The sequence below is a fragment of the Haliotis rubra genome, unplaced genomic scaffold (genome assembly GCF_003918875.1).
Source record: "Haliotis rubra isolate DU_JTF1 unplaced genomic scaffold, ASM391887v1 Scf856, whole genome shotgun sequence".
In the NCBI taxonomy this organism is placed as follows: Eukaryota; Metazoa; Mollusca; class Gastropoda; order Lepetellida; family Haliotidae; genus Haliotis; species Haliotis rubra.
In genome coordinates this window covers 321,381-335,087 of record NW_025767586.1, presented here as the reverse complement: position 1 = coordinate 335,087, position 13,707 = coordinate 321,381, and the positions used below count along the sequence as shown (strand labels likewise).

General features: G+C 37.3%; 1 protein-coding gene across 1 annotated transcript; it reads left to right on the top strand.

Moving 5' to 3' along the window:
- Positions 1 to 252: 252 nt before the first annotated feature.
- Positions 253 to 13,455, top strand: LOC124262800 (ADP-ribosyl cyclase/cyclic ADP-ribose hydrolase-like). Its single transcript, XM_046697347.1, has 8 exons — positions 253 to 285; positions 1,310 to 1,448; positions 1,923 to 2,010; positions 8,029 to 8,171; positions 9,269 to 9,342; positions 10,975 to 11,067; positions 12,503 to 12,589; positions 13,298 to 13,455. Exons 2-8 carry the CDS (start codon positions 1,347 to 1,349, stop codon positions 13,395 to 13,397), a joined length of 687 nt encoding a protein of 228 aa, XP_046553303.1. The 5' UTR covers positions 253 to 285; positions 1,310 to 1,346; the 3' UTR covers positions 13,398 to 13,455.
- The last annotated feature ends 252 nt before the right edge of the window (positions 13,456 to 13,707 follow it).

The following is a 13,707-nucleotide window of genomic DNA, read 5'->3' as shown; positions in this document are numbered from 1 at the left end:
TAAGGTTTTTGTTAAGGTTACCTTAATGTTAAACTTTGTCACTAAGTTGAACCTTAGTAAAGGTTGTTTGGTATAACGGCACCCTGGTCAACATGCTGACAAGATAAGGATGCCACCTGCATCCATGACGCCACGCCCTGCTGTAATATTCCCCGTCACACTGGTCATATACCATGGGCAGGTGTTAGCCAATGGTCAGTGTGTAACCAAGGGAACAATTCCTGAAATACGGAGCTGGTTGTAGGGCCAGACAAACATCAACCCTGGAGCTTTCTGTGTGAACGGGAAAGTTGAAGTCTCGTTCTTGCCACTTGATATAAAACCGTGAAATTTCGCGATGATGAATTAACGAGTACTTAAGATTTTACTCCGTTTTTAGCAAAGTTCCACCAATGCATTTATTTATTTGTTTGTCGTTTAACGCCGCACTCAACAACATTCCACCTGTATGATGGCAATCTGCGAATATTTGAGTCTTGAACAGACAATCCAGTGATCAAAAGAATGAGATAATTGGGAAATGATGACATGTATCAACCAAGTTAGCGAGCCTGATCACACGATCCCGTATGTATACAAGTATGTATCGTAGGTATTTCGGCGCAGGGTTTAATATTAATATATTCCTCTCTGGTTTAGGTAAATTGAATATATCTCTCTAAATAATTTCAATAGATATGAAATCAACGCATGTTGACCATAATTATCATGGCCACCAACACAGGGTCATTTGCAGGTCAGCTTCCTCTAATCATTTAGACAATGGCCAGTGGGCCACTGAAGCATGGCATTGTGGATGAGATGCAGGATACTGCAGGCTGACCAGACATCTGTCGCAAATGCGACACGTGGCAGCCTGATCAGGATACGACCTGTAGGGATAAATAGCGAATGTTTGCTGTAAGTCGGGATTTGACCCTCGGACAACGGCTAGGCAGGTGGGCTGACGATCGCCTCTGTGATGCTGCCTGGCCGTGGCTGCACTATGATGTAATTGCATATTTACACGCCGAATAAAGTGTTGTGGACCCTCAGGTGGACTTCAGGATTTGACAAGATAGTTATTCCAAACAAAACAGCTGGGTTGCTGTTCATGACCTATTCTTACCCGGATCTCAACGGGTCACTAACTGAAAGAAACAAAACTTGCTGATGTAGTATTCAAACCGCAATTGAACGATTTCATAGCTAAATAGGAATGACAAGTCTTTATGGGTGATCAGCTTCTTTCTTGTGCAATAGCAACGTTTCGAAATAGAGACTTATATCGTTTTCATGAGTGGCTAAATATCAAGGTTTACTTTTCCAGGGTATCTACACCCACAAACTGTTCTGCTCTGGCAGATATGTTCATCTCTGCATTCGCCTTCCAACCTGCGTGTAATGTAAGTTACAGTCGCTATGATGACTTCTTCAAAGCAGCCAATATTGACGTTCCTCCCGGTCAGGTAAGTGGGAAACAGCAGCACTTGATACTTTCCCTACGCTGAAAAACAAATGTGATGAGACGGTGAATTGTTTAGAAAATAACCACTCACCCCCACCCCCCCCCCCCCTAGTCTCCTGTTTGAGAATAATAACTATAGAAATCTATTAGGTTGGCGAAGACGTTGACGCTAGATACCGGTAAATGTACTTGGACTAGGACTGGTGTATTACGTAGACAAATCCTTTTTATATTACCATAATGTTATTGGAAAAGAAAGCGTTAGACAATAAGTATTCTCGTTAAATCTAAAATTTGCAATAAAAAAAATAAATAAATAACATTATAATTATCACGAAGACTCGAAAATTCCACACTATCCCGTGATAGTCCATGTTGTATATTAACTAGAAGTGTTGACAGGTTCCATCTTTTTTCAACAGCAACTGCCATACTCATACCCTCACAGCGTTTGATTACAGAACTGTTGTTTCAGAGCATGTTCTGGTCTGGTGTGTACGGTGTCGTACATGTGTACAGCAACCGTGGACAGAGAGCAACAGTGCTTGAAGATACACTCATAGGTAACTATACAGGCATCTTTGTATATTATAAGAGATATATTGCATTAAGAAAGGAATTGTTCCAAACACAAAACCAAACAGCGGGTTCAGTAAAGAGACTGAGCGTCGTATGTATGGTAAATAAGGGCGATTTGATGGCTCGTCACATATAACGCCACCTATATGACTGTGGTCTGTAAATTATCCAGCCTGAGCCAAACAGTCTTGTGATGGAATCGTGAGCATCGATCTAGGCAACTGAGACACAATGACATACATCAACCAAGTCGATGACTCTGATGTCTACTGACATTGACTGCGCAGGGAATGAGCTTTCTTATAGCGAGTGAGTGAGTGAGTGAGTGAGTGCGATTAGTTTTTACGGACACAGGGTCATTTGCAGGTCAGCTTCCTCTAATCATTTACGGCCAGTGGGCCACTCATTGTGGATGAGATGCAGGATACTGCAGGCTGATTCAGACATCTGTCGCAAATGCGACACGTGGCAGCCTAACAGGATTCGACCTGTAAGGATATGAGAATGTTAAGGCTGCAATTAGTTTTACGCCGCACTCAGCAATATTCCATCTATATGGCGGCTGTAAATAATCGAGTCTGGACCAGACAATACAGTGATCAACAGCATGAGCATCGATCTGCGCAATTGTGATACGATAACATGTATCAACCAAGTCAGCGAGTCTGACCAGACAATACAGTGATTCCGTTAGTCGCCTCTTAGGAAAATCATGGGTTACTGAAGATCAATTCTAACCCGGATCTTCACGGGCCCTTATAGCGCAGTGCAAGTGGGGGACTTATTACTTGACGTCGAAAGAATCAAACGTCATGCAAACGTTTGTGACATTAAAGTGTTTGTCTGCAACGACTCCAGGAACTTTCAACCAATGACAAAGTAAACAAGTAACCTATCCAGCCTTTGTGTCGTGACCCCAAGACGACCAAGTCTTTGAACATATGCAACAGTACAGGTGATCTGGTTCAGTTCTGCTAATACAATCTTTGAATAACACACTGTGTTGACTATTATCTCTCTGGAAACTCCCACTAGTTATGGCAGTTTTACTAAGTACTAGTAGTATGTACATGTGTACAAAGGAATGCATTGCTGGTTGAAGTCTTTTATTGACATTAGGAAGTTTGAAGAACATGGATTCATAACACTTGCCAGACGTTTCAGTTCAACTTTTTGCGGCTTCTTCAGGCGAATGCTTAGTGCAAGGCTATTTACATAACTGCATGTACTTACTGTAAACTGTTTGTACTTACTTACTGTAATCTGTATGTACTTACTGTAGTCTGTATGTACTTACTGTAAACTGTATGTACTTACTGTAATCTGTATGTACTTACTGTAATCTGTATGTACTTACTGTAGTCTGTATGTACTTACTTACTGTAATCTGTATGTACTTACTGTAGTCTGTATGTACTTACTGTAAACTGTATGTACTTACTGTAAACTGTATGTACTTACTGTAAACTGTATGTACTTACTGTAATCTGTATGTACTTACTGTAGTCTGTATGTACTTACTGTAATCTGTATGTACTTACTGTAATCTGTATGTACTTACTGTAAACTGTATGTACTTACTGTAAACTGTATGTACTTACTGTAATCTGTATACTGTACTTACTGTAAACTGTATGTACTTACTGTAATCTGTATGTACTTACTGTAATCTGTATGTACTTACTGTAATCTGTATGTACTGTAATCTGTATGTACTTACTGTAAACTGTATGTACTTACTGTAAACTGTATGTACTTACTGTAATCTGTATGTACTTACTGTAATCTGTATGTACTTACTGTAATCTGTATGTACTTACTGTAAACTGTATGTACTTACTGTAAACTGTATGTACTTACTGTAAACTGTATGTACTTACTGTAAACTGTATGTACTTACTGTAATCTGTATGTACTTACTGTAAACTGTATGTACTTACTGTAGTCTGTATGTACTTACTGTAAACTGTATGTACTTACTGTAAACTGTATGTACTTACTGTTATCTGTATGTACTTACTGTAATCTGTATGTACTTACTGTAGTCTGTATGTACTTACTGTAAACTGTATGTACTTACTGTAATCTGTATGTACTTACTGTAATCTGTATGTACTTACTGTAATCTGTATGTACTTACTGTAAACTGTATGTACTTACTGTAAACTGTATGTACTTACTGTAAACTGTATGTACTTACTGTAAACTGTATGTACTTACTGTAATCTGTATGTACTTACTGTAAACTGTATGTACTTACTGTAGTCTGTATGTACTTACTGTAATCTGTATGTACTTACTGTAGTCTGTATGTACTTACTGTAATCTGTATGTACTTACTGTAGTCTGTATGTACTTACTGTAAACTGTATGTACTTACTGTAATCTGTATGTACTTACTGTAAACTGTATGTACTTACTGTAATCTGTATGTACTTACTTACTGTAATCTGTGTGTACTTACTGTAAACTGTATGTACTTACTGTAAACTGTATGTACTTACTGTAATCTGTATGTACTTACTGTAATCTGTATGTACTTACTGTAGTCTGTATGTACTTACTGTAAACTGTATGTACTTACTGTAATCTGTATGTACTTACTGTAGTCTGTATGTACTTACTGTAATCTGTATGTACTTACTGTAAACTGTATGTACTTACTGTAATCTGTATGTACTTACTTACTGTAATCTGTGTGTACTTACTGTAAACTGTATGTACTTACTGTAGTCTGTATGTACTTACTGTAGTCTGTATGTACTTACTGTAATCTGTATGTACTTACTGTAGTCTGAATGTACTTACTGTAATCTGTATGTACTTACTGTAAACTGTATGTACTTACTGTAATCTGTATGTACTTACTTACTGTAATCTGTATGTACTTACTGTAAACTGTATGTACTTACTGTAATCTGTATGTACTTACTTACTGTAATCTGTATGTACTTACTGTAAACTGTATGTACTTACTGTAGTCTGTATGTACTTACTGTAGTCTGTATGTACTTACTGTAATCTGTATGTACTTACGCTAAACTGTATGTACTTACTGTAAACTGTATGTACTTACTGTAATCTGTATGTACTTACTGTAGTCTGTATGTACTTACTGTAATCTGTATGTACTTACTGTAGTCTGTATGTACTTACTGTAAACTGTATGTACTTACTGTAATCTGTATGTACTTACTGTAAACTGTATGTACTTACTGTAATCTGTATGTACTTACTTACTGTAATCTGTGTGTACTTACTGTAAACTGTATGTACTTACTGTAAACTGTATGTACTTACTGTAATCTGTATGTACTTACTGTAAACTGTATGTACTTACTGTAATCTGTATGTACTTACTGTAGTCTGTATGTACTTACTGTAAACTGTATGTACTTACTGTAATCTGTATGTACTTACTGTAATCTGTATGTACTTACTAACTGTAAACTGTATGTACTTACTGTAAACTGTATGTACTTACTGTAATCTGTATGTACTTACTGAAATCTGTATGTACTTACCGTAAACTGTATGTACTTACTGTAAATTGTATGTACTTATTTACTGTAAACTGTATGTACTTACTGTAAACTCTATGTACTTACTGTAAACTATGTACTTACTGTAAACTGTATGTACTTACTGTAAACTGTATGTACTTACTGTAATCTGTATGTACTTACTGTAATCTGTATGTACTTACTGTAGTCTGTATGTACTTACTGTAAACTGTATGTACTTACTGTAATCTGTATGTACTTACTGTAATCTGTATGTACTTACTGAAATCTGTATGTACTTACCGTAAACTGTATGTACTTACTGTAAATTGTATGTACTTATTTACTGTAAACTGTATGTACTTACTGTAAACTCTATGTACTTACTGTAAACTATGTACTTACTGTAAACTGTATGTACTTACTGTAAACTGTATGTACTTACTGTAATCTGTATGTACTTACTGTAAACTGTATGTACTTACTGTAATCTGTATGTACTTACTGTAGTCTGTATGTACTTACTGTAAACTGTATGTACTTACTGTAATCTGTATGTACTTACTGTAATCTGTATGTACTTACTAACTGTAAACTGTATGTACTTACTGTAAAGTGTATGTACTTACTGTAATCTGTATGTACTTACTGAAATCTGTATGTACTTACCGTAAACTGTATGTACTTACTGTAAATTGTATGTACTTATTTACTGTAAACTGTATGTACTTACTGTAAACTCTATGTACTTACTGTAAACCGTATGTACTTACTGTAAACTGTATGTACTTACTGTAAACTGTATGTACTTACTGTAAACTCTATGTACTTACTGTAAACTATGTACTTACTGTAAACTGTATGTACTTACTGTAAACTGTATGTACTTACTGTAAACTCTATGTACTTACTGTAAACTATGTACTTACTGTAAACTGTATGTACTTACTGTAAACTGTATGTACTTACTGTAAACTGTATGTACTTACTGTAAACTGTATGTACTTACTGTAAACTGTATGTACTTACTGTAAACTGTATGTACTGTACTTACTTACTGTAAACTGTATGTACTTACTGTAAACTGTATGTACTTACTGTACTGTAAACTGTATGTACTTACTGTAAACTATGTACTTACTGTAAACTATGTATGTACTGTGTAAACTGTATGTACTTACTGTAAACTGTATGTACTTACTGTAAACTGTATGTACTTACTGTAAACTGTATGTACTTACTGTAAACTGTATGTACTTACTGTAAACTGTACTGTAAACTGTATGTACTTACTGTAAACTGTATGTACTTACTGTAAACTGTATGTACTTACTGTAAACTGTGTACTTACTGTAAACTGTATGTACTTACTGTAAACTATGTACTTACTGTAAACTGTATGTACTTACTGTAAACTATGTACTTACCGTAAACTGTATGTACTTACTGTAAACTGTATGTACTTACTGTAAACTATGTACTTACTGTAAACTGTATGTACTTACTGTAAACTGTATGTACTTACTGTAAACTATGTACTTACTGTAAACTGTGTACTTACTGTAAACTGTATGTACTTACTGTAAACTGTATGTACTTACTGTAAACTGTATGTACTTACTGTAAACTGTATGTACTTACTGTAAACTGTATGTACTTACTGTAAACTGTATGTACTTACTGTAAACTGTATGTACTTACTGTAAACTATGTACTTACTGTAAACTGTATGCACTTACTGTAAACTGTATGTACTTACTGTAAACTATGTACTTACTGTAAACTGTATGTACTTACTGTGAACTGTATGTACTTACTGTAAACTGTATATACTGACTGTAAACTATGTACTTACTGTAAACTGTATGTACTTACTGTAAACTATGTACTTACTGTAAACTGTATGTACTTACTCTAAACTATGTACTTACTGTAAACTGTATGTACTTACTGTAAACTGTATGTACTTACTGTAAACTATGTACTTACTGTAAGCTGTATGTACTTACTGTAAACTGTATGTACTTACTGTAAACTGTATGTACTTACTGTAAACTGTATGTACTTACTGTAAAGTATGTACTTACTGTAAACTGTATGTACTTACTGTAAACTGTATGTACTTACTGTAAACTGTACTTACTGTAAACTGTATGTACTTACTGTAAACTGTATGTACTTACTGTAAACTATGTACTTACTGTAAACTATGTACTTACTGTAAACTGTATGTACTTACTGTAAACTATGTACTTACTGTAAACTGTATGTACTTACTGTAAACTGTATGTACTTACTGTAAACTATGTACTTACTGTAAACTGTATGTACTTACTGTAAACTGTATGTACTTACTGTAAACTATGTACTTACTGTAAACTGTATGTACTTACTGTAAACTGTATGTACTTACTGTAATCTGTATGCAGTTACTCAGCTACGGTACGTCGTGACAAAGAATATAATGGAGGTGGCTATGCATGTTTTCTCCTATTGCAGGTTATATGGTGGACGGGTTACAGTTCTGTGCCCAGACCAATCAGCCTGGTATAACGTATGATGAAGACTGTCCTGGATTCGAACAGACTGACAACTGTACTTACAACGCAGAGTATTCCTTCTGGGCCATGGCGTCGAAAAATGTGTGTAAATTATCAAACGTTTAATACCTTTATTGACCATTTGGCCTGTTCTACTTCCCTGTACAGGTTGTGAGTCAGATGGTATAATGAACAACATTTTAGTTATGCTCTGTCATTACATACCTGCAAGAGCTGGAGGAAAGTTTTCAGGTTTTAGTTGTTCGTGAAGATACATCCGGGTTATAATTGGTCTTCAGCAACCCATGCTTGTCGCTAGAGACGACTACCGACATCGGGTGGTCAGGTTCGCTGACATGGTTGATGATGTCATCGTATCCCAATTGCGTATTTCGATGCTCATGATGTGAATCACTGTATTCTCCTATTCAGTTATTTACAGACAGCCGTCATATAGCCAGTGTTCGAAATAGGCACTGGCCCGCTAGCCCGTGGCTAGTAAATATCCAGTCGGACCAGTAAATCTCCACAGTCACTGGCCCGACTGGCTAGTAAATTTTCAGGGGGTCATTTCGTAAATACATGTATATCACGCTCTCCGACTTGTTAAGTTATAATACACTTTTAAATGATGCGAGATTATGGCCTGATAAAAATGTTCATCATATTAGCAGCTTAATGATGAAACCCGTGTCTACATTCAAATTTCGGGGCAGTGAATACTTTTGTTGGCTAGTAACTTGCTTGCAAAATTTGGAAACTATTTCGCGCACTGCATATAGCTGCAATATTGCTGAATATGGCGTTAAACAGAGAACACACAAAACGTAGTTGTTAACCACTTTTTTAAACCTAAGAGCACGGGTTATGACAATTTAAAACGAGAAATATAATCAGGGTAAAATATTTACAGTAGGTATGATACAGATTAAGTATGCAATGTACTTTCTATTATAACTGTGAGCTGAAATACATATATTTGCAAGAATATTTGACTGTATTTATCTTAACTATTCTGATGCAAGTTTTGGACATCTCAGGGAGAAGTCGGTTTGAGCTGAGAGCTATGTAAGCATCAACTTAATGATTTTTCAACCGACTGTATGACACTAACCATCTTTCGTGGAAGACAACATGATCAACGTAACCGACTTAATGAATCGATTTTGTTCTGGAAATAAAACACATCTTCTTTACAGTATGCATCCCATGCAAGGGGAGAAGCCTATGTTATGTTGAATGCGAGTAGAGACCAACCTTTCCAGGATTCATCGTGAGTATACGCAGTTAAGGGATAGTTGGAGGTTAGGGCTGTTTATTCTGTTTATTCTATTGCACTATATGGTAATAGTACAGGTACCCGCATTACCATACGTATTGGCATAAATTTGGGAGTTAAAGTGTTTGACAGTGCGTGGCCCTGATTGCACATGCAGATCCTTACTAAGGCCCAAAAATACACTCTTCAAAAAAAGAAACGCATAGGTGATTTTGAGAATATTGGACTCATGTTGCTGCGGCAAGAACAATACAAATATACTATTTCATTCCCAAACGTCATCTTTGTGTGATGGTAAACAGCTTCAGCGCCACAACGCGGCAATTGTAACTTTTACCTTTGTTTTAGAAGCGTTTGAAGAAATATTCGCCAAAACGTCACCAATAAAACATGCAAAGCAAAATGCACGTGCAACTAAGTGGAAAAATATGCGGTATCGATCATTAAAAAATGCAAACGTTGACGTGTTTAATTTTGTCATTCGTTTTTGCCTGGAAAAGAGGAAATCATCATGCCACGACTGAGTGCCGCCAATCGAAACATCGCCATAGTCCACCTTGAAGCTTGGTTACAGTCTGCAGTTGCACTATATCACGCAATTCGTTTCATCAGAGGCATATCGGTCAACTCGGTACATCAACGAAGTCCTTGCATGTCCCATACTTCCTAGTATGAGCCGACAGAGGGAGTTGTTCTAGCATGACAACGCTACTTCACATAGAGAACGCGCCACGGTCCGCTACCTCGCCAATTCTGACGTCAGTGTCTTGCCATGGCCTTCCCGATCACCAAACCAATACCCGATAGAACACCTATGGGATGAACTCGATCGACGTGTACGTCAACGTCAAAACACGCCTCAGACACTTCCACAACTGGCCATCGCATTGTAGGAAGAATGAGGAAGAATTCCGAAAAGAGTGACTTCGTCGACTTACCCAGCCTGTGCCGAAACGGTGCCCAGTAGTAATTGCTACGAACGGTGTCAATACAAAGTACTGACTTTGACGGACTCAAGTAAACAGAAACACAACAATAAAGGTTGTTGTTGTGTTGGCGAATTCTTTGTCTAAAGACGTGTCAATTTTCACCTATTACCATTGAAATTACTGAAAATAAATGCAATAAACTAATGCAATGAATTCTTCTAAAAAAGGGCTCATGCGTTTCTTATTTTGAAGATTGTATATCGTTACCTTTATCCTACAACAAGCATCTCAAAATTAGGTTGGAAAGTTTGGGGCATCTTTCCTTTTTCTGTAATATTGAAAGTAAACCGTTTTGTCTACTGAGTTGGAAGGGAAACATTATTTCTGAATTAATGTCTGAGTAGATTTGTATGTAAATCACAAAAACTTGTCAATTTATTTATCCAGTATACCTGTAGTCAGAAAAGATATTGCAACCCGTATCGTTTAAAAATCGTAGTGCGATATACAGTACACTGGCAACACCGTGGAGCACGTGTGGAAATTTACCGTTTCTGTTCACAATGAAGTCAAAGAGGATAATTTGAAATATAATTAACCATAGTCTTGTGATATGTTTCAATGTCTCTTCAAGAATACAAGCTAAATGCTACATCCCATAATAACCGGTAAGCAATTTTCTTTTCTCTTCTTTTAGTTTCTTTGCAACGTGGGAAGTACCAAATATGAACGCCAGAATACTGTCAAAAGTCAATATTCTTTTGGTTCATGTGCCTGGACAAAAGATAAGGTATGTTTGAAGAGTATGAGACCGTAATATGTGTGTCTTCAGTTTTCTTATATATACCTGTATGTATGTTTCAAAGAACATACTTTGACGTTGAGAATCTCACAGACATACTGGACATTGGTAGCCAACCAAACAACGTAAAAGTGCCAGATGCAGTCCAACTTAAAAGTGCCAGAAGCAGCCCAACTTCAACTTAAAAGTGCCAGGTGCAGCCCCAACTTAAAAGTGCCAGATGCAGCCCAACTTAAAAGTGCCAGATGCAGCCCAACTTAAAAGTGCCAGATGCAGGCCCAACTTAAAAGTGCCAGATGCAGCCCAACTTTAAAGTGCCAGATGCAGCCCAACTTAAAAGTGCCAGATGCAGGCCCAACTTAAAAGTGCCAGATGCAGTCCAACTTAAAGTGCCAGATGCAGCCCAACTTAAAAGTGCCAGATGCAGTCCAACTTAAAAGTGCCAGATGCAGCCCCAACTTAAAAGTGCCAGATGCAGCCCAACTTAAAAGTGCCAGATGCAGTCCAACTTAAAAGATGCAGTGCCAGATGCAGTCCAACTTAAAAGTGCCAGATGCAGCCCAACTTAAAAGTGCCAGATGCAGCTCAACGTAAAAGTGCCAGATGCAGTCCAACTTAAAAGTGCCAGATGCAGCCCAACTTAAAAGTGCCAGATGCAGTCCAACTTAAAAGTGCCAGATGCAGCCCAACTTAAAAGTGCCAGATGCAGCCCAACTTAAAAGTGCCAGATGCAGTCCAACTTAAAAGTGCCAGATGCATCCCAACTTAAAAGTGCCAGATGGAGCCCAACTTAAAAGTCCAAGAAGCAGCCCAACTTAAAAGTGCCAGATGCATCCCAACTTAAAAGTGCAAGATGCAGTCTGATGAAACACTTGACAATATACACACATTTCATTCTATATCGAAGGATATTAGTTGCACACCCGGAAGTAAATACAGGGAATTTAGACAACGCACTTTAACGTAAACTGCATGTATATGGCATAGATTACATAATCAACAACATATGAAATCCCCGTTCGCTGACCGAAGTTGTGGGACAGGTGTTTGTCCAACCCATACTCCCAATAACCAATTCTGGTTCCATTGCCAAATGTTTCTGGGGGGTCTCTTTGTTTGTCGTTAACGCCGTAGTCGGCAATACTCCAGCTATATGACCGCAGTCTGTAATAACATCAAATCTAGACCTAACAATCAACATCATAAGAATTGATCTATGCAATTTGGATGCGATATCATGTGTCAACCAAGTCAGCGAGCCTGACCACACAAGTCCGTTAGGTGTCGCCTCTCAACACAAGCATGGTTACTGAAGACCAATAACCCGGATCTTCACGGGTGTTTATCAGGAGAGGACATAAACAAGTACATGTCATTTTAAGATAGGACCGTTACTTAATTTTACTCGATTTGTCGTATTTAGATCAACATGTAACAGCGTCAACATCTCTGGGCTGATAAAGCGACTGAGGGATAAAAATATTGCCTCTTCTTGCCAGGACAGCCCAAGGTAATTTTGTATAGAGCATTCCATTTCAGTGTGGGAAAAACCCACTGTCTATATGCAGTGGTATTCACGTTTCTTTAATGCTTTAAGACGAGTGTGTTGAGGTAAAACTTACAAATATGTGTCACGTGTAGGACTAAGAACATTTTTGCAGTGTCCAGACAAAGGTTGATGTGTAAAAACCTCTTAAAACATATTGTCTTGAAAAACATCTTTTGTGTTCTGTAATACTTAACATTGAAATGTTGTCCTCTTCATGCGATGATAATTTATTGCCTGATTTTAAGATGTTCAGGATCAGTTCACTATTCTTTTACACGACACATAATACCACTTACTTGTTTTAAAGTATATTTGTATGTGTATATGTGTCATTTATGATTCTACTATGATTTGTTTTGTATGTGTCCAAAGACAGTAGGTCCATCCAACACTTTCATGTTGAAAAAACGCTGAGTAATGACAAAGAAATGCAAAGTTCGTATTTAGTGCCTTGATCATTATTACTATTAGCAACCACTGACATGTTTTTTTCGATAGATATCCAGAATCCCACCCACAAACCGTTCGTAACGTTACGACCTGTCGTATCTCTATAGTTTACCACTGGCTTACGGATGTCGTAGCGCTACGAACGTTTTGTGGATCAGGGTTCAGTAGCTCAAATCTTCAGGGTCCATTCATTAGTGTTCTTTTGTATCTATCCCACAGAGGACCCCAAACCATGCTCTGTGTGGACCACCCAGCAGAAAAGGAGTGTGATACAGGAAAACCTGCAGGCAGTGTGTCTCACCCTGATATCATTGGTTGAACGCTGTTCTTTGGTCCATCTCTCTCTGTAACTGATTAAACGATTGATTCTTGCACAACTGAGCTCGTTACATAAAACAATGTTTTTAAACTGAGAAGCTTCACACTTCTACACTTATCAGGGCATTCCACTAGTTCACAAATCAAATCACAAATGACGATCCATGTCGGAAAGACTGCTATTTGATTTGTACAACATATCTTAATTCTATTTGTTTCATCTATTTATGTGCAGCTACATCGAAATGCGAGCACACTAAAACATGACAACATCCTTCCATAATCTTAATGGATTTCGTGTTATGTGGCAG

Excerpts from the sequence above, each read along its gene's own strand:
- LOC124262800 (XM_046697347.1), top strand. The coding sequence starts at position 1,347 with ATGTTCATCTCTGCATTCGCCTTCCAACCTGCGTGTAATGTAAGTTAC. Across the intron at positions 1,449-1,922 it reads TTGACGTTCCTCCCGGTCAG|AGCATGTTCTGGTCTGGTGT; the intron begins GTAAGTGGGAAA and ends CTGTTGTTTCAG. Across the intron at positions 9,343-10,974 it reads CAACCTTTCCAGGATTCATC|TTTCTTTGCAACGTGGGAAG; the intron begins GTGAGTATACGC and ends CTCTTCTTTTAG.